The sequence below is a fragment of the Leptonychotes weddellii genome, chromosome 1 (assembly GCF_054177405.1).
Source record: "Leptonychotes weddellii isolate Sample4059 chromosome 1, ASM5417740v2, whole genome shotgun sequence".
NCBI classification, from domain to species: domain Eukaryota; kingdom Metazoa; phylum Chordata; class Mammalia; order Carnivora; family Phocidae; genus Leptonychotes; species Leptonychotes weddellii.
This window is the reverse complement of record NC_138369.1, coordinates 45126521-45151899: the sequence shown is the minus strand read 5'-3', so window position 1 is coordinate 45151899 and position 25379 is coordinate 45126521. Positions and strand designations below refer to the sequence as shown.

The following is a 25379-nucleotide window of genomic DNA, read 5'->3' as shown; positions in this document are numbered from 1 at the left end:
AAGCTGATCTGGGAACAGCAGGGGTGGGCATGAAGATAAAGAATGTTCCACAACATTCCGTGGAGGGCTAAAGAAATCTAAGTGAGTTTGAATTTTGCAGTGGTCTATTAAGATATGAACATCAGATTTTTTTTAAGGGATAATAAAACAAAACTCAGAGTTTCTCTGACCTTTGTCCTTTGGTCTTGGAAGAAATCACTGTAGTGTTTAAGCAGGGAAACCAGCACCATGTTCTCATCATACTTGATTAAGAAGTAAGGTAGTGCTGGGACTCCTTCTGTTTGACAAAGAGCATCATATGCACACCCAAGGGCTTGAATCTAAGAACAGGAAACATTGAGTTATTCTCTAGACAATTACATATCTAGTTCTGAGCTAAAAATTAACATAAAAGGTACTTTAAAGCCAGAAGACTAGAAATGACTGAGCATAACCGTGTTATTCTTCTATAGCAAATGAACATAGAAGTATAATATTCACTTCTATATAACACTTTCTACGTGCATGGTGGTGTGTCTTAGGGGTATGAGGAGACACTTTATGGTGCAGGATGGTGGCTCCCTAAGATGTTAATCACAAAGGTGTAGAGAGAGCTCCAAACATTTCTCTCCTGTAATAACCAAGCACTGAATCCACCACTGATGAATTTTACCCTGAACCTTTCCATAAAATAGCAGCATTATTGAGACATACCTCACTTACTATAAAACTCACCCACGTAAAGTGCATAATTCAGTGCTGTTTTTAGCATGTTCACAGGATTATGCAACTATCAGTGCAATTATTTTAGAATATTTATGTCACTCCTAAAAGAAACCCTGTATCCATCAGTAGTCAGTCCCATGGCATAATCCTTTTCCTCCACTTATATCTCTTCTTGGGAAATTAGTTCCACAAAACTACAACCTTCGATTTGACCTAAACAAACTTATTACTATTTTTTCATCAATAAGGGCTCCTTCCTAGTGCTTCGTGATTTCAAATCATCTTGCCACTCAATCCTCGCTTCAATGACAATCAGAATTCTTTGGTTTAGGGTCTATGTTCTACTAGCCTGATTATTTTCATTTGCTCTCCTCAGGACCATCTCGGATGACCTTATTGTCTTTCTTAGACCACAAAGACTAGCTCTGGGGGCGCCTGGGTGGCTCAGTTGTTAAGCGTCTGCCTTCTGCTCAGGTCATGATCCTAGGGTCCTGGGATTGAGCCAAGCCTGCTTCTCCCTCTCCCACTCCCTCTGCTTGTGTTCCCTCTCTCGCTGTGTCTCTCTTTGTCAAATAAATGAATAAAATCTTTAAAAAAAAAAAAAAAGACTCGCTCTGCATGTACCATTCCTGACGTAGAAGTTCGACAACTTGGTGTGAGGGTAGTAGAAGGTCTTCTATTTGTTTTTAAAGACTCTTCTCAAAGTATACTGCCTTAGGGTTCTCTACAGTGAAAGTGAAAACTACATTTTGGCAAATTCTTGCAGACTTTCAACATGTTCGTATAACTTCTCCCTACCAGCTGAGCCTTTCACCAAATGTCACTGAAAACTTGAAAAAGTATCACTCACTACTCCTTCAAAATGATTTTTACAAACATTTTATAAATAAGTATGCTCCTAGTACCATCTTTGCAGGATTCCATGGTGACCATCTCTCCATTCAGACAAGTGCCTATCTGTCTTTAGAATGAATTAAAGTACTCAAATGCGTTAAACCCAATTTTGTCTGCATTTTATTTTACTTGTTGATACCTGTTTTGGTGAAAACCTTTGATCCAAGCCCACTGGCCCCTGAATGAGGGGTATACTATCTGGAAGGCAGAGAGCAGGGAAGCAAAACCAGTAGTAGAAGTGGTACTTCTTTAGATCCTAGAAGAAAGAATATAACAGAAGATATCAGAGTAGCACCAATGATTAAACTGAAACACATCCATTAATGTAATTCCCCATCGCCATGTAGGCAGACACACCAATGCACACAAGATACGATCAGCTGGTCAGAAAGTCTCATCTCCAACAGAACTCATAATAGAATACAGAATTTCTGTCCTTCTCTTAAAATATTCCCATACACCACACAATAATATCTCATGATAAACATATTAACCACTTGCTAACAGAAAAGTGTTAATTGGTAATTATCGTCATCACTGTTAAATACACAAAACCACCTCAGGACATAACTATTATCCCATTTTATGGACAGAAAACTGAAGCTTAGAGGGAGGTGAAGAACTTGAACAAAACAAAGATACTGAGTAGTGGGGAGTGGGGCAGAATTCTTTTTCCAGAATTTAAGCTCTGTCCTTAGTACCATACATACTCAATGATCTATCTGGGGAGGCCCAACCACCAGACATGGTTACCACTCTTCATAGTCAAATGAATGGAGCATGTTATTGAAGAGGCTGTGCTATCCATAACCTCTGTATGCCTGGGATAATAAAGCACTGCTTTCAGAAATGCCTTGTTGGTGAAATCTGGGTAAACAACTACTAAACATTTGCCATGTACAAAGCAATACATTAGACACTCTGACAATAAGAAGATAAATAAAGGGCGCCTGGGTGGCTCAGTCGTTAAGCGTCTGCTTTCAGCTCAGGTCATGATCCCAGGGTCCTGGGATCCAGTCCCACATCGGGCTCCCTGCTCGGCAAGAAGCCTGCTTCTCCCTCTCCCATTCCCCCTGCTTGTGTTCCTGCTCTCGCTATCTCTGTCTCTGTCAAATAAATAAATAAAATCTTTAAAAAAAAAAAAAGAAGATAAATAAAAGCCAGTCCAGCCCTCAGGCAGCTCACTCTCTGTACAGGCAGAGATAAAGTGAGACCATGACTAATGCCATGGGTCACAGAAGAGGTTCTGAGAACAACAGTGACATGAGATTATATCCTCAGGGGTATATCTTCCACCAGGGGAAGCGAGGCAGGGGTAATGACTCATGAAGCTATTCTTGAAAATTGTTCCCACTCAGGTTGGATGCTCTTGCCTCTGAATTCCTGCAGTCTTTGTGGCCTAAGTCACTCCTATGGTGGGATCTCATAGTTATATGGGTGTTTGACAGCTTCTCCATCAGTTTATTTATTTGGCTAATCAATATTTCTTCTTGAATCTTGCTAAGAATAAAGAACAGATAGTTGTTTGATGACTTATTATGATATAATTCACATACCATAAAAGTTACCATGTTAAAGTGTAAAACTGAGTGGTTTTCTGGTATATTGACAAGGTTGTACTACCATCACCCAATGGCAGAACATTTTCATTGCCTCCAAAAGAAAAACTCTAATAGCAGAAACCCCCCCCATCAGTTTATTAGTTAGAAACACCCATCCACAGAACTTCCCATTCCCCCTTCTCCCCAACCCTGAAACCACTCATCTATTTTCTGTCTCTATAGATTTGCCTGTTCTGGGGTTTTCATATAAATGACATTTTACTAGATAACTTTTTAAATATAGATGTATATATAAATGTGTGTCTGGATGAGGAATTCTAGTAATTATAGTTTCCAGTCTCTAATTCTGGCATTAACTGATCAACTAAGAACAAATTCTCTTTTGATGGCAGCAAAACAAACTATAAAATCGAAATTAAAGTGCCAGTTCCTTTGAGTCCTAAAAACAGCAGAAAGGAAAGTAAAAACACCTCCAGAGGGACACCTGGGTGGCTCAGTTGGTTGAGCGTCTGACTTCGGCTCAGGTCATGATCCCAGGGTCCTGGGATCGAGCCCCGCATCAGACTCCTCACTCAGTGGAGAGTCTGCTTGTCCCACTGCCCCTCCTCACTGCTCATGCTTGCTCTCTTTCAAATAAATAAATAAAATCTTAAAAAAAAAAAAAAAAACCTCCAGAGATTATTCTCTCTTCTTTATACTTAAATGATTTGTCATAACTGATCTTTAGTCAAAGGTTAAACAATTCAAAATGAAGGACCTCACAATTTCTAAGAAGCTTTATCAGATCATCTTCAAAAGTAAAAAGGCTTGAATTTCTTAGAATTCGTTCCAGGATACAAAGGACCTCGATTAAATTAAATATAAAGCCCTTTGTGTTTGAAGATTTTAAAAGATAGAGACTTATAATTTTTTTTAAAGGCAGGCTAAGAATGATCAGTAAAAAGGGCAGCAGGGTGAACACACATACTAACTCTAGGAAATGCCTTAAAACTTTAAGTAAGAGCTAATGTTATTTTTCTCATTAAATGCAAACTGTCAGATTCTACTAACTAGAATTCTTGGTACAGAAAACATATTGATGTTAAAGTAACAAACCCAGAAATCTTTAACTAGCACTGTTTATGTTTCTCTTAGTAGCAGATCTGCAAAATTGTTCAAATTTACAGGCAATTAATGCCAAATTGCAGCCAGTAATCTCAAGAAGAATTTAAACATTTTTCTATCTCTCCCACTATTACACAGAAAGCATTATAACTTGTTAGTTATAGGTGCTCCTTATAGATAGCCACCCTTTGGCGTGGCCTTCAGTATGATTTTTATCATTCTCTCCTTTGCCTTGGGCAGCAAATTAGACAGGCAGCATTCAGAAGAAACAGAGGATTAGTTCATGAAGGAAGAAGAAAGGCAAGACCTAAAACTGGGCAAAAGAAAGGAAGGGAGGGAGGGAAGGAGTGAGGGAGGGAGGAAAAAGACAGATGTAGGGAAGAGGATTAATATCCAAAGCTGATGAAACTGGTAAAACAACACACTCAATATATGTAAACATCAATATGCTTATATGCCTTCTCCAAAGAATTTATCCTAAAAAAATGAAGAGAAAAAAAAAATCAGTACGGTCAATATTGTTCACTGCAACATTTTTTAAAGTAGTGAATATCAGAAACAACCTAGATGTACAAAAGTCTATAGAACATACACTTGATAGAATATTACATAGTCAACTTAATTATAAAGGCTAAATTAATTTTATATATAGATATATATATATACACAAATACAGACATACACACACGTACATACATGTACGTGTGTGTATATGGCTGGTATCTCTATAAACAACCCCACACTGCCCATCACAGAGACCAGGTCCTTCCCCCTACTTCCCTAGGCAGCAGATGTTACACTTACACAAAACATTTTTCATTCTTAAAAAAGCACAGCTGTGTGGACAAACTATGTAGTGTGAACTCCTCTAGTTTGGAAGCTGCTGGGGGATAGCTAGGATCCCCAAGATGTCTTCTTTTCCTTATGTTGATGGATCCAGCAACTGAGCTCCGCAGGACTGTACTGAACAAAGACATTAGCGACAAAGAACCACTACTCCCTGAAGCTGACTCTATTGTGTCCTGAATGACAGGACATGGGCCACTGTGTTACATAAACCATGCAACTACCAACAGTATGGTAAGAATGAATTAATTTTGCACTGGTGATAAGTGCCAGCACTACTGGGCCACTTATCAAATGAGTGTTTCTTGAACAGCTCTGACTTCAATAACACCAGGTAGTAGCTTCAGTGAGAAGAGTGCAGACCATTCTATTGGCACCCTGGACTCGGCCAGGGCATTTCAGCAGTCTAAATGTGACCGAGAGTCCATTTACTTACTGCAAAGGTCAAGAGGAGGAACTTGTTGAGGAGGACAGGGTTTTCGAGAGCAGCGCCTGATTTTATGGCTTCCCATATCTGTCAGAAGAAAGAGAAGTGTCAAGGCAGGTTCACAGGCATCTCTGAGCTTCTCACAAATGAAGCACAGAGGCGAAAAGCTCCAAGCTCTTCTTTCCTCCAGGCCCAGCACCACTTACCCCAGGCTGTAAAGTGGGTTGTTACCTCACTCTGGCCACTTTGGATGGCCTCTCCACCAGCCACACTCCCTGTGGGGGCTGAGGAAATTGCGAGAACCCAGAAGCCTCCTCTCAGTCAGACTCAGCATCCAAGGAGGCAAGCAGGCCATTTTCATGTCTTCACTATTTCCTCCAACAAATATTTACTGATTGCCTACTATCTACCAGGCACATCAGGATTACAGAATAAAAGACACAGTCCCGGGTGCCTGGATGGGTCAGTTGATTAAGAGACTGCCTTTGGCTCAGGTCATGATCCTGGAGTCCCAGGATGGAGTCCTGCATCGGGCTCCCCGCTCAGTGGGGAGTCTGCTTCTCCTCTGACCCTCCCCCCTCTCATGCTCTCTCTCTCTCTCTCCCTCAAATAAATAAATAAAATCTTAAAAAAAGAAAAAAAAAAGACACAGTCCCTACCCTCAAAAAGCCTTGAGTTCAGTGAGGGAGAGAGGCATAAATGTCCGAGTGCACCACCAGGTAGGACATGCTACCTCAAAAAGATGTGGAATTCCTGGGAGGAGCACTGAACTGGGCTGGGGAGGGGTTCTAGGAGGCAGTGATTTGAACCAGGTATAGGAGATTTCTCAAAGTGTTACTGGGGATTATCTTGCCCTGAGACATGAAGAGAATGATGAGTTTATGCATACTCAGCAAGTACTGTGACCAGAAGCAGAAGCTGCTACTGGTCTGTAGCTGCTGATCACAAGATGTTTTAGTAGCTAAGATTAGCTGCTAAACTTTGTGTCACTAAGCAAGACAAACAGTTGCACCAAAGGAGCCACTGGGTGGAAGAGGGAAATAAACAAAGAGAAGTTCCTGCAATTGACATAATAACCTTGGAGGAGGCTGGACCAAGGAAGAGCAGGCCCCAGGTCTGATAAACTAAGGGGGTGGGAACTGCTGGGGAGTGTGGATGGGGGTGAAGGCTGAGCCCCAGGACAAGGGGTGGGATTTCTGTGGGGAACAATCTGTGATTTTTGATGATGGATGAGAATCTGACCCAACTCCTTGGAGACAGCCTTTGAAATGTGCAGCCAGAGCAGGAGCCCAGGAGCAGTCAAGCTGTAGGCCAAGGAAAACCACCATCATCACTTGGGTCACGAGCTACATCCATCTCGAGGGATGTTAAGGGATGGGTTAGCCTGGTGATAGGTATTAAGAAGGGCACGTACTGCATGGAGCACTGGGTGTTATATGAAAACAATGGATCGTGGATCACCACATCAAAAACTAATGATGTATTGTATGGTGACTAACATAACATAATAAAAAATAAAAAATAAAATAGAGTCACCATTAAAAAAAAAAAAAAGACCAAAGGCAGATTTCCTTCTCCGACCGTGGCACCCACACCCATTTTTTCTTTTTTTAAGACTAGTGTGAAGACCATTTGATTAAGTGGGTTAGAGGGGATAGGGATAAACTGTCTTCCTATTTTAATTCCTCACACTAACTCAGATATGAAGAAGTAAGAGGAAGACACTCCCGGCACAAAGAATATCATGTCCCAAGGACAGAGGTGAGAACAAAAGTAGGGGAAGGAATTATAAGTGATTTGCTGTGACAAGGGTCAGAGAAGGTGAGGGCAAGAGTGACAGGAGAGAAAGGCCACAGAGGCCACAGAGGCCAGGCCACAAGATGGAGTAGTTTAGATTTAGCCCTAAAGATACGGGAGAGACAGTACAATCATCTCTGATAGCATTACGGTGCTTAGGACTGGAAAGCCATGGGGCACAAAGAACAGAGAACCCAAAGGCATGCAGACACATGAATAGAACTCTCAGGGACAGGTCAAGCTGCTTCCAAATGCTAACTGGAGAGCAGCAGCAAAGCTTTTCACAACTGCCCTGCCATGGCTTTCCAGCCTATCCCCAGCTGAGAGCCTGAATGTCTTCTCCCTGACCTTCCCGCCAATGCAGGAGAGCTGCAAGTACTCTCTCTGGGATATAAACCAAAGCCCACAAAGATCTTTAAGTACCGACTCTATGCTAGTTTCCCTGAGAGACCCACGCACCTGATCAGAAACATCAGGCCTACCAAGACCAGGGAAGATAGGACAGATACATCATCGTTTCCCAGCTAACCTCATCTGCTGCTTGCTCCAAAAGTAGCTTCTTATCTGCAGCCTTGAAAGCCTCAAGTGTGTTGGTGTTAAAGAGCGTTCCAACAGCCGGGCAGCAGTGGGCTGGGGTGGGAGCACTCCTGGATATGGAAGAAACATGGTTAGGCAGGCACAGACGGGAGAGCAGTGGGAGACAAAAGACAGGGCTCTGTAGGGCAAAGAACTAAAAAAAATAAAATAAAAACCAGCACTGTACACACAAAAAAAGCCTCTATATTCCCTTTACCCTCATTTCTCATTGTTCTTCCACTGCTCACCAAGCCCCACACCACCCCCGAATATAAGTTCATTACCTAGTTTTTACTCTTTCTCATCTTTAACCTGAAAGGGAAACATCATTTATTGAACTTCTACTGTGCCAAGAACTACACAAGTTTTGCATTTTCCTAACAGCACTTTCTCCTGGTTAAAGGCTTAAGTAACTCACCTAAGGTCACATAAAGATAGGCGGAGCAGGAATCTAAAGCCAGAACTAGCAGACTCTAAGGTACTGAGCTGCCTACTCCCCACTCAAACCCTCCCAGGCTTCAAGGCCCTACTCCAAACCTTCTCCTTCCGGGAAGCCCCTCCCATTTTCTCTGGTAATGGCTGGCACAGGAAACTGAGCATCACATTTTAGAGTGTTCAAGATTGACCATCACAGACACCCGACTAGAGGACAGTAAGCTCCCTGAGGGCAGGGAACATGTCTCCCTCTTCTGACTGTCTCCAGACCTTATCCAGCCCAAACGGGCTCCACAAAGCTGCTGCTGAGCCAACTCCTGGTGGTCGTCTGAGTCACAAAGACAATATGTGTCATACCTGGGCTACCTGCCAATCTGTCATGTCACATGTGTATCACACTCTACACTATCCCCTTACAGTCTTCAGAGTAATCAAAATCAGGGGAGAAGAAGATGAGTTAATTCTGAATACAAATTCAGATGTGGAAACATCTGGTCTCTTCTCCGAAATGATTAACTTATGTTTCAGAGGTTACAGATGCTAAATGAAAATACTCATTTCATTAGTAGCCTAATATTGTTGTCAATTACCACTACTGCAGAGAAAATGCATTTTTATTGATTGTACAAAGACCTCATGTCTCTTGGAGTCTGTACAACTGGGTTCACAGGGGCTGTGAAGAGAGAAGATCGAAACCTAGACCAGGTGTGGAGGGGTGCAATGGGTGGTGAAGGCAGCTATGCCAAATGTTGTCTGTGGGGCTTAAATGCCAAGTCCTGGGAAAAAAGTAACTTGCAACGGCCAGAGCCTTCCCTTGGGGGCTGACAAGTCAGCAAATCATAGGCTGTTTCTCACAACTCTACTCCAATAAAATATTTTTCATCCATGTGGAAGGAGGACATCAAAGACAGTCTTGAAGAGAAAGAGAAATCACAAAGGGGCAAGACACAGCCTAGAGGGAGGAAGAAGGAGCACAGTGGTTGGTACACTAGGCCTCCTACATTCAGACTTGGCTTTAGAAATTACTGCTGAAATAGAAGGAACAAAGCTCTGATCTAATTCTGATACATGCACAAGAAGAAGGGACCCTTTTTCCTAAGTGCCTGAGTGTCCCAGGTGTGTGAATGCAGTGTCAAAGTGTCATCATGAGAAGTCAAGTATCTGCCAGCATGCTGGCCAGGCTCCTAGAACATTAGTGCCCATGCAAGTTAATCAGTGAGAACAAGCTGAAGTTTCAAAGGGAAGAATTTTTCATGAGTAAAGTCCCACCAGGGGAGGTAGCCAAGGAAACGAATTTAAAAAGTGATAGTGGGAGGGAAAGCCATTCTGCCAACCTCTCTAGGTTCAAGTTCACTTGTTCCACAGATAGATGGCTCAGATGAAGAGTAGAAAGAGCCCTGAACTTGGAAACAAGAGAATATTAGTTTAGTTTCCTACAATTCTATTGATATGAAATGCCCAGGATAGGCAAATCCATAGACAGAAAGTAGATCATGGTTACCCGGTATGGGGAGTGGGAGAAGGGAAGAATGTAGAGTAACTGCTTATGGGTATAGGCTTACTTTCTGGAATCATGAAAACGTTCTAGAATTGGTGGTGGCAGCTGCACAACCTTGTGAATACACTAAAAACTGCTGCATTATACATTTTAAAAGGGCAAATTTTATGATATGTAAATTATATCTCAATAAAACTGTTAAAAGATCAGAATTAGAAATCTTCGCCATATACTAAAGCCAACAGTGAACTCGCAATGATGTATAGACTAACCAGGTAAAGGACTGATCTTAGAAAGGCCTCAAGCCTGGACCTGCTTGGGAATGCTGCCTCTAGAAACTTGGCCTGCACTTCACTCAGTCTCCCAGTACAGAGTAAGGAAAGTACTGAAGCTGGTTTGCACCTGTTATTCACACCTGGCCAAAGGCAGGCATGTGGCCAGAGCCTCCAGAACAGACAGGCAGGGTGGTGGCCAGGACAGAATAAATCCCCCAGAAGAAAGAGAGCGGTGGCTTTTCATTATTTTGAGGAATCTGCTCCATGTGCACAGCTCTGCATGCCCACAAGGAACTCTGGGAACCTAGAAGTCATGCTCAGTCTGGGGGCATGCACCATTATCTCCTGCTTTCTGTAATAATCTGTGAATGTCTGTTTTGCAACATCTCTAACAGACTCCACGGCTGTCCTTCTACCAATCACACCACATCCCATTTTGACAGCCATGCATTTAGACTGCTTGTAATTGATTTCAACAGTTATTCGAGCAACTAGTCCATGTCAGATCTGTGTTAGGGGCTAACGAGATAGCAGAGATTAAGAGAGCCTGTGTTCTGTGCTGATGATTTTGCATACGAGTCTCATTTCCTTAACTATTTTTTGAAGTTTTTTTGAGGGCAAGGGTTATGGCTTCTATTTCTCTAATTAAGTCCAACTTGAGGCTTAGAAAAGAAAATATTTCTTCTGACTGCAAAGATAAATGTTCCTCAAGGGAAAGAAGCCCAGAGAAAGGAAAACTTATGCTTTAATGAGTCAGTTTCACAATTCTGCAGAGCTTGTCCACCAAAATCTACTCTTTCCTTCTTTTTTTTTTTAAAGATTTTATTTATTTATTTGAGAGAGAATGAGACAGAGAGCATGAGAGGGGGGAGGGTCAGAGAGAGAGGCAGACTCCCTGCTGAGCAGGGAGCCCGACATGGGACTCGATCCAGGGACTCCAGGATCATGACCTGAGCCAAAGGCAGTCGCTTAACCGACTGAGCCACCCAGGCGCCCACTACTCTTTCCTTCTTAAGCGGAAATAGAGTACATACATGCTGCTTGTAGTGGGGCACACGCTTCCCAGTTTTCCTTGCAACACAGGTGAGGACTCATGCTCTCCCCAGTGGAACTTGAGCAAAGTGACACATGTCACTTTGTTACCTGCCTGGCAAGGTAAAGTAACAATTCAGGTTGTTGGGTTTCTTTTAAGCTTTTTTTTTCTCTTTCTTTCAAGATTTTATTTAAAACAAGTTAGTTAACATATAGTATAGTATTAGTTGCAGGAGTAGAAGTTAGTGATTTCTCACTTGCATATAACACCCAGTGCTCATCACAAGTACCCTCCTTAATGCCCATCACCCAGTTTCCCCATTCCCCCACCCACCTCCCCTTCAGCAACCCTCAGTTTGTTTCCTCTAGTTAAGAGTTTCTTGTGGTTTGTCTCCCTGTTATTTTATTTTTCCTTCCCTTCCCCTATGTTCATCTGTTTTGTTTAAATACCATACAATTTCACTCATATGTGGAATTTAAGATACTTTTTTTTTTAAGTAGGCTCCATGCCCAACGTGGGGCTTGAACTCACACCCCTCAGTCCAAGAGTCACATACTCCACCAACTGTCAGCCAAGTGCCCCCGACAATTCCGTTTTAAGCAGCACACAAAGACAAGCCCTCCAGAATGATGGGAGCCACAGAGGGAAGAAGACTGAACCCCAGTCCCGGACTATTAAATGGGTAAGAAATAAACCTCTTTTGTATTTGGCCATTACCTTTTGGGGTCTGGTTTAGCAGTATACCCTACCCTAAGCAGCTCTCTCCAGTGCAAAATGGTTGATGCCTGATGAAATACTACTTGACTGCTAATTCACCTAATACAATGTGGAGAACAGGATCTTACGGTGCTAACTGCTGGCAGAGACCCATTAGGCTTCTGGGGACTCAGAGGATAAGGGATTTATCTGGTGCTATGCAAAGCTGAGATACTCTTGGCATCTATAAATGAGTCCTAGGACTGTTAGCTCTTCAGCTGTACCTTATTCCTCTCTCCATGCCCAGTGCTTACCACATTCTATTGTCAAGACACAGAGGAAGCAATCAATAAGTATTTCTGAAATAACCATTACCTTTTCACATTTATTACAACACAGAGCACACTACAATGCAAATATGTATCTCCTATCTCTATCCAGAGCTCCGTGTTTCCTAAGTCTTTGTATTCCTACCACCTACACATCCTGCACGTAAGAGGCATTCAGCATCTGATGAATAAATTTATAAAGATTTTCCCTACAAACCCATGCAGATGTACAGCAATAAAAACAAAGAAAGAATAATAATGAAAATAATTTGGATATGAAGAATTCCTTTCTTCTGTGGCGCTCCAAGCACTTCCATTAAACTCCCTAGCTGTCTTAGTCTGTTTGGGCTGCTATAAGAAAATATCACAGACCGGGCAGCTGATGAATAACAGAAATTTATTTCTCATAGGTCTAGAGGCTGGAAACCCAAGATCAAGATGCCAGCATGGTCAAGTTCTGGTGAAGGCCCTCTTCCAGTCACAGACTGCCCACTTCGAGCCACGTCCTCAAGTGGTGGAAGGGGCATGTTAGCTCTCTGGGGGTCTATTATAAGGCACTGATCCCATTCATGAGGCCTCTGCCTCATGACCTAACCCCCTCCCAAAGGCCCCACCTCCCGATACCATCACCATAGGCATTAGGTTTTCAACGTATGAATTTTGGCAGGGACACAAACACTCGGACCAAAGCACCAATCATCCGAAGACAGATTCAGAAAATCACAGACTTGTAAAACTGGAAGGAACGTCAGAAGCCAAGTGCCAGAGATGAGGAAACTGAATGTGAGGAAATTAAAAGCACTTATTCTAGGTCACAGAGTTAACCCGCCATAGATACCAGGTCGACCAGCTCCAGCTCCGCCACTAGGGCCACGCCGCATTCCTGCTCATCTCCCCAACCGCCCACCACACACCCTCGCACACCGTGGTTATTCAACAGTATGATGAAAAGATATGACCAGTCAAATCAAGCAATTCCTGTGAAAGTCAGAGCTGTGCAATCACAGATGTTCTTACCTCCATCAACTAAAATTTCTGGATTGCTTGAGTTTAAGATGTTTGGACTTTGTAATAAGATCAAAACCTAACTTCTATGAACTGCTTTTTTCCTATAATTAATTGTTCCAAAGAATAAAATTATTAAAATATTTTAAAAAATAACCTTTTAGTCTAGTACCAGAATAAAGATGGCAGCAAGTTTAACTTGCAATTAATGTCAGATTCTTGAGATCACATTAAAACTACACTGCTCATATGCCCCCTTGAACTTCTTCAGATAATTTAATGCTTATACACTGTCGATCATTTTCCTTATTATCTTGTAATTGCTTCAAAGGTAAGTTAATCTCTATCAAAACAAGAGAGAGATTACCAGGATTTGATTTGTTTTGACAAGCAATCACAAGGAATTTATTACAGATCAAGAAAGGTCTGAAAAGGCGCCTGGGTGGCTCAGTTCGTTGGGTGGCTGCCTTCGGCTCGGGTCATGATCCCGGAGTCCCGGGATCGAGTCCCGCATCAGGCTCCCTGCTCGGTGGGGAGTCTGCTTCTCCCTCTGACCCTACCCCCTCTTGTGCTCTCTCTTTCACTCTCTCTCTCTCTCAAATAAATAAAATAAAATCTTTAAAAAAAAAAAAGAAAGGTCTGAAAAGAACAAGAAACACCAACACATACCCTTTAAAGATACAAAGACTAATATATTTTTTAATAGGACCACGTTTTATTTTTCCTAAGCCTTTCTTTCCCCTCAGAGTATGGCATGTTATTTATTTCAGCATATCAAATCCCTGATTCACCTGGGGAAAGGACTAATATGATTTTGGATTTATGTTATGCAGTTAAATTTTGCAATTTGAGATAGAAGAATCAAATGTGTTGACTTTTTGAGAGATTTTAAAAATATATTCTATGGCTAAAATCAACAACACAAGAAACAACAGGTGTTAGCAAAGATGTGGAAAAAACAGAATCCTCATGCACTGCTGGTGGGAATGCCAACTGGTGTAGCTCCTGTGGAAAGTAGTATGGAGGTTCCTCGAAAAATTAAAAATAGAATTACTGTATGATCCAGTAATTGCACTACCGGGTATTTACCCAAAGAATACAAAAACACTAATTCAAAGGGATACATGCACCCCTGTGTTTACAGCAGGATTATTTACAATAGCCAAATTATGGAAGCAGCCCAAGTGTCCACCGATTGATGAATGGATAAAAAAGATGGGATATACATATATACAATGGAATGTTATTCAGCCATAAAAAAAGAATGAAATATTGCCATTTGCAATGACATGGATGGAGCTAGAGAGTATAATACCAAGTTAAATAACTCAGAGAAAGACAAATACCATATGATTTCACTCATTTAAGAAATTAATCTTAAGAACTTAAGACACAAAATAAACAAGCAAAGGGGATGAGAGAGAGAGAGAGAGAGACAAATCAAGAAACAGACTCTTAATTATAGAGTACAAACGGATGGTTGCCAGAGGGGAAGGGGGTGAAGGGATGGGTTAAATGGGTGATGGGGATTAGGGAGGACACCTGTCATGATGAGCACCAGGTGATATGTGGCATGGTTGAATGACTATATTGTACATCTGAAACTAATACAACACTGTATGTTAACTAACTGGAATTAAAAATTTCAAAAGCCAAAAATAAATAAATAAAATGAAAATAAAAAATATATTCTAGGGATACTTTACTTGGAATACCCTAACTTTTGACTACTGTGACTTTCAAAAGCCAGGCAGTCCTTACAAAGACCACTTGGCCTTTCTCATATCCCACATGTTAACACAGCTAATGTAGAGAAAGCAGGAAACACTGACCACACTGAAGCCTTCAATTCTTCAACCATTAATTGTCTTACAGCCCCTCAATATGGTTTCAGCTCCACCCTTTTGTGTGGATTTCAGTTTGGGGCTGCAAACAGCCTGATCAACAAATCCAATGGCCCTTGCATTGAATGCTGACCTTTCTACTTCTGACATTGATCAATTCTTTCCTTCCTGAAAGCACCCATCCTTGGTTTCTGTAACACTTCTCTGTCCTCGTGCCCCAGTCATCCTAAAAATCGGGAGGCCCCTTTGGGGAGGGCAATTCAGCAAAAGCTACCTGATAAATGTTCACTGACGTCCATGGATAAGCAACTGAAGGAGTAAGTCAAGAGTAAGTCAAGAAGTACCAATAAGGAATCACAAAATATTAAATAAAATCAAAAGCAGGAGGGATATTATCTATGTTTTAATCAATCTAGATGATACTTGGCACCTAATAGGCTCTGATAATTATCTGCTGAAAACAAAATATCCAATAGTCCTAAGCATTGAGCATTTGTCTCTGTGCAATGGGGGCTACAAGAGAATTGAAGAGCTGGCCCTGCTTCCGGGGGCTCTGCCAGCTCCCCCTGGGGCCCATCTATGTGTAAAGGTAAGAATGCTCATTCCTCACAAAAAGGAAACACTTTAGATTTTAAGCAAAAAAAAAAAAATACTCACATGTCAAAAGCACTGAACTCCAACGTTAAGCGAGCTGGCAGCCCAGCAGAATCACCTGGACAGAAGCATTATCACATTTTCCGTTATGAGTCAGTAATAGCAGCATTCATAACTAAAATGTTTGTGAATAATTGTGTTCTCTTTCTTGAGCCCTAAGTGCCCTGTCCAATTCCTGGTCATCCATATTCAACAGGGACTTAGCAGAAGATGCCAGAGCTTTTCTGAATTGGAGGAATTTGTCAAGACTATAAAAAAAGATTCATTGGAAAAAAAAGTTTCCAATCTCCTCCCTCAGCAATTCTAAGTAATCAGTATTAATTCTTTGGATTAATAAATGGAGTCTCACCACTCCCTTTCTTTTCCCCACAACAGAGAAAAAGAAGTGCAAATGAATTTGTGTCAAAAGCCAGGAAGTAAAATGGGGATAAAAGGTACAGCATAGGGAATATAATCAATGTTACTGTAATAGAACTGTACGGTGACAGATGGTAGCTACGCCTGTGGTGAGCAAAGCATAACATATAAACTTGTCAAATCACTATGTTGTAAATCTAAAACTAACGTAGCACTCTGTGTAAACTATACCCAAATAAAAATTAATTAATTAATTAAAGACAGACAGTCAGGAAGTAAAATAGAAACCAGTGAAGAGCATTAATTAAAAAGACAAGGGTGTCCCTTTTAAAGGAAAGCTGACCCTATACTGGAGGGCAGAGAACATAACAGAAGATGACGGAATATGGAGTTTACTGTCACCTACCATTGTAGTAATAGCCCTTAATGTCCTTGGGAGCTTCATCCAGCCGATACTCATTCAGCTTTCTCTGGGTCAACTCGTGCCAGAATCCAACGTCCAAGGCACTGCTAAAGGGAGCAAACTGCAATTTGGAGAGCCCAGGATCCCCCGGAGCTGCTGCCATTATTTGTTGCCTACTAAAAAACAAAACAGAACACAGCAAAATAGCACAAAATATGGTAAGAAAAAAAAATTTGTAATAAGGCATAATCAAAACAAACAAACAAAAAATGATGGGATATATACAGGCTACCTGAAGACCTAATTGAAAATCACCCTGAATACTCCGCCTATGTTGCCAACAACACAGGCTGACAACACAACTGATTTTCTAAGTAAAGTCCTTTCTCTTAGGCCTTTCTGGCCTTTACCTCTATGCATCTTCCTTTCTTGTTCAAGTCAGTCTGACTGCTACACGAATGCGACTCCTTCGTCAACATAATCACAGTCTCAGAAATTTCTGCCCTCCTGTGTGGTCCTGGAGAACTTCACAAGCCCAGCCGGTCAGAAACACAAGGCCAACCGGCAGAGCTCTGAATGAGAGCAGCACTTGAGCACTCCCCGTTGAGGAGAATGAAGAAATTTCTGCCCACCTAACCTGAACTTTTTTTACATCTCATCTTTTATCTTTTAAATGCATGGAAAATTTGCATTTTACTGTACCATACGTATTTTAATATTTCATTCTCCCCCTGAAATCATCAAATAAATGTGACCCTCCCAACAATCAGACATGCGCACACTGTAACTCCCCCACCCCTGCACACACTCTCAGGGGGACACCACTACCAGCTGGAGAAGCACAATACTAGAGCAACTTGGTATTTCCAAAAAGCAGAAGTCAGGGAGGCCTCTTCACTCTCCACCCAAATTTCCCTATGACCAGACAGAGTGATATTTCTGCAGCAGAATGTATGAAGAGTCATGCTAGATGACAATAGTTCACATCTATTGCCTGAGTTTTGAGCCAAGATTATCACATAGTTTTCAGTTTTCCAAACTTGTTACATTTTGGAATTAAGAGATAACAAGCTTTCGGGGGTGCCTGGGTGGCTCAATCAGTTGAGCGGCTGCCTTCGGCTTGGGTCATGATCTCACGGTCCTGGGATCGAGCCCCAGGTCAGGCTCTCTGTTCAGCAGGGAGTCTGCTTCTCCCTCTCCCTCTGTGCACATATTTTTTCTCTCTCTCACTCGCTCTCAAATAAATAAATAAATAAATAAATAAATAAATAAATAAATAAAATCTTTAAAAAAGAGAGAGATAACAAGTTTGACTGATAATAACTAGTGCAAAGTTAGCACTCCATGAAGATGCTAAAATTCCAGAAAGAGGAGATGAGTATGGGGCAAAGCAGGGAAGACATCTCTGGGAAGGAGCTCTTTAAAACTCCCGATTGCCTCAGTATGCATTCTCAGCATCATGCGTCAATGTCTGACCAAAGGTTTTCAACTTTCCCCACCTTGAGGGCTTATTAAAAACTGAGGATGAAGGGACACCTGGGTGGCTCAGTCAGTTAAGTGTCTGCCTTCAGCTCAGGTCATGATCTCGGGGTCCTGGGATCGAGTCCTGTATCGGGCTCCCTGCTCAGCGAGGCGCCTGCCTCTCCCTCTGCCTGCCGCTCCCCCTGCTTGTTTTCTCTCTCTCTCTCTCTCTGACAAATAAGTAAAATCTTAAAACAAAACAGAGGATGCTTGGGCTCCACCTGCTGGAGGGGAGAAGGGAGGGTGAGGGTGGCCAGGAGTCTCCAGGTTTGATTAGTGTCCCAGGCGGGTCTGATTCAAGTTTGGTACTATCTTGATGGCTTCAGGCCACTGGCACTCTTACTTTTGGAGGCCCCACCTCTAAACCATTTCAAACATATTTAAACATACCCTCGTCCCGTATTAAATAATTTCTGGCTTTTAATTATTTGAAAGGCTTTTTATAATTCTGTACTCTCACAATGTTCATCTTTTTCCAGCTCACATCTATTTCCATAGAACCAGGGAAAGGTTATGGATCCCATGCACTGGGGCTTCAGTGCCCAACAGAGAAACAGACCCTCATATAGGTGACCTGGGGCCTTCGCATTGAGAAACGTGGATCTAGAACACCCAAACAGCCTCCTCCAATTGCTCCTTTCTACTCTTCCTCCACAATGCTTTCCACTATTGGTTTTTGAAAGATTCCATGCTCAGCTCTCTCCTTGGTCTATAAGTTTTCTCAAAAGCAAAATTACTCATTTTCTACATCAATTTCTATTTATATGCCAGTGAACTGTAGGACTATACTTCTAGAGAATTAACCTCCAAACACATACAGTTGACCCTTGAACAACACAGGCTTGAACTGCATGAGTCCACTTGTACGTGGATTTTTTTCGATAGGCTACAGTATCGAAATACTGTAAATGTATTTTCCTTATGGTTTTCTTAATATTTTCTTTTTTCTAGCTTACTTTATTATAAGAATACAGTATATAATACATATAACTCAGAAGCTATGTGTTAATCGACTGTTGATGTTATCAGTAAGGCTTCTGGTCAACAATAGGCTATTAGTAGTTAAGTTTGGGGGAGTCAAAAGTTATACATGGATTTGACTATGTGGGGGGTCAGCACCCCTATCCCCCACATTGTTCAAGGGTCATCTGTATGTTTTAAAAGCCAGGACTTGGATTTCTCACAGACATCTCAAGTTTGACAAACCCCAACTGAACATTTCTTTTCCCAAAATTCTGCCCCTTTCCCAGTATGTCCTAGTTTACTTAATAGTACCACTTATATCTGAGGTCAAAACCTCAAAGTCATCTTCAATTTTTCTATCTCTCATAGTCAGTAAATCAGTGATTGCTAGAGACTCAGCCTTAAACTGGCCTCTGGAATGAGATGAAGGTGACAGCTACTGGGCATTGACCAGGACCAGGCAGTGCAGCAGAGGTGTGCACCTGAATTTATTCCTCTGGAAAGCCCTAATAAGTGACAGTTCCAATTTTACAGAGGAAGAGACTGAGGTTCACAGAGGTAAGAAGTCTGCAGAAGAACATACAGGTAGGAAAGTGGGGTGAACTGGGGAGGACGAGGATCCAAATTCCACATGCCCATACTCTTCATGTAATTTCATGTTTCCTGTCCAAGTCAGTTTCCCTTCTCTCCTCCATCTCCCTGCCACATGTCAGGCCTACCATCTCACACCTCAGCTCCTGAGGTAACATGCTCACAGGTCACTGCCTTCTGTCCCTGCCTTCTCCAAACAAGATGTCATGTTGCCACCAGAACTGATCTGCGCAGGGGACTGCGTTGTTTAAACAAACAAAACCTTACCGGCGTTACCCCAGAGAGAGTAAGGTGCCAACACTGTTTCAGCTTGCTCATTTCTCAGCCTTACGCCTTTCCCTAGGAAACCTCTCCCCATCTCTACCAGGAAAATTCCATCTCATCTATTAAGATTTTTTATGAAGCTCTCATTAACGCCCACAGTCAGTGGGCATCAATGGTTCCCTTCTCCATGATGACAGATGAAAACTTCCATTAGAGCGTTTACCATCATGAATCATACTTGCTTTTTTGATCATACCCTTTTTAAAATTTTTTAAATAACAGCAGCAGTAGTAGTAACTATTCTAACTGAATCTTTATTCTGTGCCAAGCACTAAACATTTTACACATTATCTTATGACAACCTCAAAGTGGTTGCACTATGCCTACTTTACAGAAGAGAAATGGAGGCACTGAAAATACCAAGTAACTTGCCCAAAGTCACTCAGTTAGGAAGTAGAAGAGCTGAGATTATAACCCAGGTCGACTGGCTTCAAAGCCCCAACTCTCATCACAAGTACAGTAGTACTGCCTTGAAGGAAGACACCCCTTTTCAGAGACTTTATATTGCCCATCAGCTGCACAGATGCTAAAAAAGAACCATTTCGAAAAACATTTACATACTAACTTCCTCTCCAACAGAGTCAAAAGTAAAAGGTCATAGCCAGAGTAGTCATCCAATATGGAAGGAAATCAACACAGCAGCAGACAGTAGTACAAATGAATCTCTGAAAGCCTCTGTGTGACGGGTAATCAGGCCCCTACATGCTTTAGTCATCCACAACTTACTCTTAAAGGTCGGCGGTAACTCATCATCATTTGGATCACCTGCTGAGGTCACCAAGATGGAATTTTACCAGTGCCAGAGACAAAAGAGAAGACTCTCTTCTATACCGCACTTAAAACAACTGGGAAAAGGTGACTCAGGAAGACCACTTAGAAAATAAGAGATGGGCATACTAATTAAGTAATCTGCGTAAGAGGCACATCCTTCAAACATTTTCTGACTTATTTGATCTTTTAGAAATTTCAAACAGAACCCAAGAGCCTATTTCACAAGAGGATATGGTTGGTATTCAGCCGCTGAACTGCTGCTTGACAGGCTAAGAAAACAGAAAGGTCATAAGCAGCAGCAACATGTGATGAGGACATTGCTGGAAACATCTAAATAGCATACTCAAGTATAAATGTCTCACTTAGGGATCCATACATCTGTGTCACATCTTCCTTAAGCTGGAAGGGAAGATTTACGGAAGTAATGATCAAAATGGAATTCTGGAGGGAGTAGTGAGTTATAGGTGTAAAGTCATTTATGTGTCACTCACCTAGATCCAAATGTCACCTGCTTCCTAAAAAATTACTTGTCTATACAACCCTAGACAATACAAGGTGAGAATTCTGCTTAGAAACTTCAACACTACATATAGACATATTCAAGGAAGGAAACTGACAGGGGCATCAATATAAGTGTGGTTCAACTTTATTTCTCACTATTTCTATCATATTCAGGATGTGAAACCCAGGAGTTACACAAGATGGGACTGTGTGATTTCCACTGAAAGAGGAAAGGCTTTGATGAGGATTCAGCACTTTTCATGAGCAAGAATCCCAGCAGTAACCAAAATATCCAGCCAAGATTTAACTGAAATAGCAGGTGGGTGGTTAAGCAATACAAACTCTCTGGGGCTGTGTGTACCACCTAAAAGTGGTGCAAATTTCTGGCTTTATGAAAATAAAACTAAGTCACACTCAGCAACTTACACAAAGTAGGAGCTCATAAAACACCACTGTCTGAGGACTTGCTAAGTTTCTTTACAAATGGTCCTAAACCTTGGGTAGCGCTGTTCTTTAAAGTCAAATCCCCACAGGAAATGGGTAACAGTGGTTGCCTCCCAAGAAAGCAGCTATGGAATCAGGAGACAAGGGTGTGGAGAGACTTATTTTCACTGTATGGCCCTATTCCCTTTGAATTTGTTTCAAAATTCTATGAATTTTGTGTATGTGGAATAACAATACAGAAATAAAATAATTAAAGAAAAAAAGTCCCAACCCAATGGCAAGATGCGGAATGAAAGACACCCAAGGCTACCAGCACAGCTGCTTTAATTCCAAGAAACAACACCTGAGAGATCCCTGACCAACAGCAATGTCTTACTCGTCTTTCTTCAGCACTCAGCACATTGCCTAGAATATATTAGGAGCTCAGTAAATGTTGACACGCAATAATAGCTCTCTTCCCCCAAAAAAGGCCAATAGATGGATGCTATAATGAGACAAATTACAACAGACTTTAAAAATTACTAATAGCCTGAATTGTCCAAATAAGAAACAGATTGGCTGGAGAGATAATGAATTTTCCATTAGTGGAAGTGTCCAAGCATATATTAGATGATTATTTGCCAAGTCATATTGCACAAAGGATTACTGTATCAAGCAGTCAGACGAGACCAGGGTTTGGCAGGCTTTTTCTGAAAAGGGCCAGATAGTAAATATTTTAGTCATTGCATGCCAGAATAGTTTCCATTATAGTTTCTTCTCCTTTTTTACAACCCTTGAAAAATGTAAAAACAATCCTTAGCTCGTGGACTGCACACACACAAAAAGGCCTTGGTCAGGATCTGACCTGCAAGCTATAGTTTGAGAACTCTCAGACTAGATGATCTTCCACACCTGTCATTTGGGTGAAGCGGACTGCAAGGCCACAGTTGCTGGTCTATGATAGAAACCCCGTAATGCTGCAAATACATCTTTATGAACTGGAAAATGTAGTCTACACAGAACACTCACACATATGTTAGCATCAGTAAGCTACCATGAAGCTCAGTTAAGATTTACTGAGGCTCGGGGAGTCTGGGTGGCTCAGCTGGTTGGGTGGCTGACTCTTGATTTCGGCTCAGGTCATGATCTCAGGATCCTGGGATCGTGCCCGCATCAGGCTCCACACTCAGTGGGGAGTCTGAGTATTCTCTTTCCCTCCCCCTCTGCCCCTCCCCCTGGGCTCTCTCTCTCTCTCTCTCAAATAAATAAATAATGCCATTAGTGGCATTTCACATGCAAAACTGGCATATTACCACACCTCTGATGGTTTCCTTCCTACTTTTTCCTGGACCCCTGCTACTGCCTCCCAACTTCTCTGGTGCCACCCTGGTGGCCTCGCCACTCCTTACCTCTGACTTGATGCTGAAGAAACATCAAGCTGCTTGGTTCTCCTCTAACACACCTGCTGTTCTGCCTCCGCAACTCTGAACAAACAGCCCTTCTGTCTAAAAGACATCCTTGCCCCTGTGACTGATACACTTTTCAAAATCCAGCTCAGAGGTTATCTGCTCCAGAAAGCCTTCCCAGAGCTGCCTTTCACTCTCCGTACTCCTTGTTTGCTCTTCTCCATCAGCTATAGTTAATCACTTCTGTCTCTAAGCTACCTCTACGTTTAGTATTACTGTCCAACTCTTCCCTGATCTGTCTACCTCCATCAACTTGATTGAAAATTCTACAGATACAGAGATCCTGGCTCATATTCCTCTCAATATAACATAATCCCTTGCAGAGTGGCTCTCAAATGTTACTGAGTCCTAGAAACCTTTTATGGGTACCTTCCACAAGAGAAGCAAGAGAAAGAAATAAGCCAGGCTTCTGCAATTGGGAAGACAAACTCCAAGCTCATTACCATGGAACGTGGAGATTAGAGTAATAAATCATGAAGAACAAATGGAAATAGGCCATATGACTTAGAAGGTCTCTAAACCTATTACTGGTTTTTAGGACTAAGATCTTAATTGGCAAGAGATGTGCACGTACAAATCAACTGAAATGAAACCTTACTCAACCAAATACAAAATTAGTAAAGAACTGATCTTTCTTCCTGAAAGTATTCCCATGGTTATAGAAGTTAAAAGCCTATATTCACAGTCTCAAAGTATCTCTCCACAAAAAAAAAAAAAAAAAAGATTAATTTCAAAGGAGAGAAAAAGTGACTGTCGAGTGACAGAATCTGGCAGACACCATCTTCATGTAGGGACTGAAGTTAGCACCAGCAGCAATGGGACCAACAGACACGTATGCTATCTGATGGAATGCCACGAAAAGCACAAACACCTATAACACTCAGCTAAAAACATGACTTGGGGCTCATTGAGAGGAAAAGTCAGGTAAACCCTAACTGAAAAACATTCTACAAGATGACTGAGACTGGCTTACAATCTTCCAAAGTGTCAAGGTCTTAAAAGTCAAGGAAAGACTAAGGAATTGTTCCAGAATGAAAGAGAAAGACATGACGACTGAGGGCAACATGTGATCTTGGGTTGACACTCTGCTTCTATACAGGATGCTACTGGGACAAAATCTGGATGGAGTCTCTGGGAGAAGGGTATATGAAAGGTCTTTGTCTTATTCTTGTAAGGTTTCTGCAAGTTTGAAACTGTTCCAAAATATAATATGAAGACAATTTTAGTGCCTGCACACACCTAGCCTATGTTATATTCAACAGGCAAAACCAATTAACATGACAGAAGTTAGAAGAGTAATTACAGGCTAGGGTGGGGCTCCTGACTGGGAAGGGGAAATAAGAAGCCTCCTGGGGAGCTGGACATATTCTATATACCTTGAGCTGGGAGGTGGTTACAGGGCACATACATATGTAAAAACCCATGAGCTATCGATTTATTAGTACACTTTACTGTATGTATACTATACTTGAACAAAAAAAGTAAAAGAGAAAGCCCTATATTCAAGCTACAGTGATCCTACAAAGAACCTTCCTGTATTCATTTAATGGTTAACAGATGACCTATTTAAATCTAGCTTTGTTGAAAAGAAATTCGTTTTTCTAAATAAGTCTAAATGAAATACCATTTCCATAAATTTCTCTAGCATCTGTTATTTTTTTTTTTAAAGATTTTATTCATTTATTTGAGAGAGAGAGAGAGAGCACATGAGAGGGGGGGAGGGTCAGAGGGAGAAGCAGACCCCCCGCCGAGCAGGGAGCCCGATGCGGGACTCGATCCCGGGACTCCAGGATCATGACCTGAGCCGAAGGCAGTCGCCCAACCAACTGAGCCACCCAGGCACCCCAAATTCATTCTTTTCCATGTGGATATCCAGTTATTCCAGCACTATTTGTTGAAAAGATTTTTCTTTCTCTCATGGAATGGTTTTGGCATCCTTATTGAGATTCACTTGTCTATAAATGTATGGGTTAATTTCTGAACTTTTAATTCTATTCCATTGATTTTTGTATCTGTCTTTATGCCAGTACCACACTGTTTTTATTACTAAAATTTTGTAATAAGTTTTGAAATCAGGAAATGTTGAGTCCTGCAACTTCATCTTTTTAAGATTCTGTTTTGTTATTCTAGGTTCTTTGCATTTCATTTCCATCTGAATTTTAGGATCAGTTTATCCAATCCTGTAGGTTTTCTTAATTTCTTCATTTGATGCTCCCTTATGCAGACCAAGAATTTCATATAGAGCTTCTCCAGATGTAGACAAAGTCCGCTGTCTTTGGTTAGGTATGTTACATGCCATTTTCTCAGGCTGTTCCACTGTTTCAAAGCAAAAGGCTACTCCTTTCCATTGTTCTGATCCAGGGTAAACAGGTCAGTGGA

At 41.6% G+C, this 25379-nt stretch overlaps 1 protein-coding gene and 1 long non-coding RNA gene across 4 annotated transcripts in view; both read right to left on the bottom strand.

The window, feature by feature from the left end:
* The window catches only part of LOC145721896 (uncharacterized), a 108613-nt gene that overhangs the window by 63162 nt on the left and 20072 nt on the right, over nucleotides 1-25379 (bottom strand). The gene's annotated exons all lie outside the window — the stretch shown is intronic.
* The window catches only part of ATG7 (autophagy related 7), an 81408-nt gene that overhangs the window by 47905 nt on the left and 8124 nt on the right, over nucleotides 1-25379 (bottom strand). For 2 of the 3 annotated variants that reach the window (XM_081822311.1, XM_081822303.1), the window contains 6 exons: nucleotides 16444-16616; nucleotides 15684-15738; nucleotides 7865-7982; nucleotides 5548-5625; nucleotides 1739-1855; nucleotides 171-320 (listed from right to left, as the gene is read on the bottom strand). In XM_081822311.1, coding sequence (XP_081678437.1) covers nucleotides 171-320; nucleotides 1739-1855; nucleotides 5548-5625; nucleotides 7865-7982; nucleotides 15684-15738; nucleotides 16444-16603 — 678 coding nt within the window. In that variant the 5' untranslated portion in view covers nucleotides 16604-16616. The remainder of the gene's footprint in view (nucleotides 1-170; nucleotides 321-1738; nucleotides 1856-5547; nucleotides 5626-7864; nucleotides 7983-15683; nucleotides 15739-16443; nucleotides 16617-25379) is intronic. The other variant, XM_081822319.1, reaches the window with a different exon arrangement.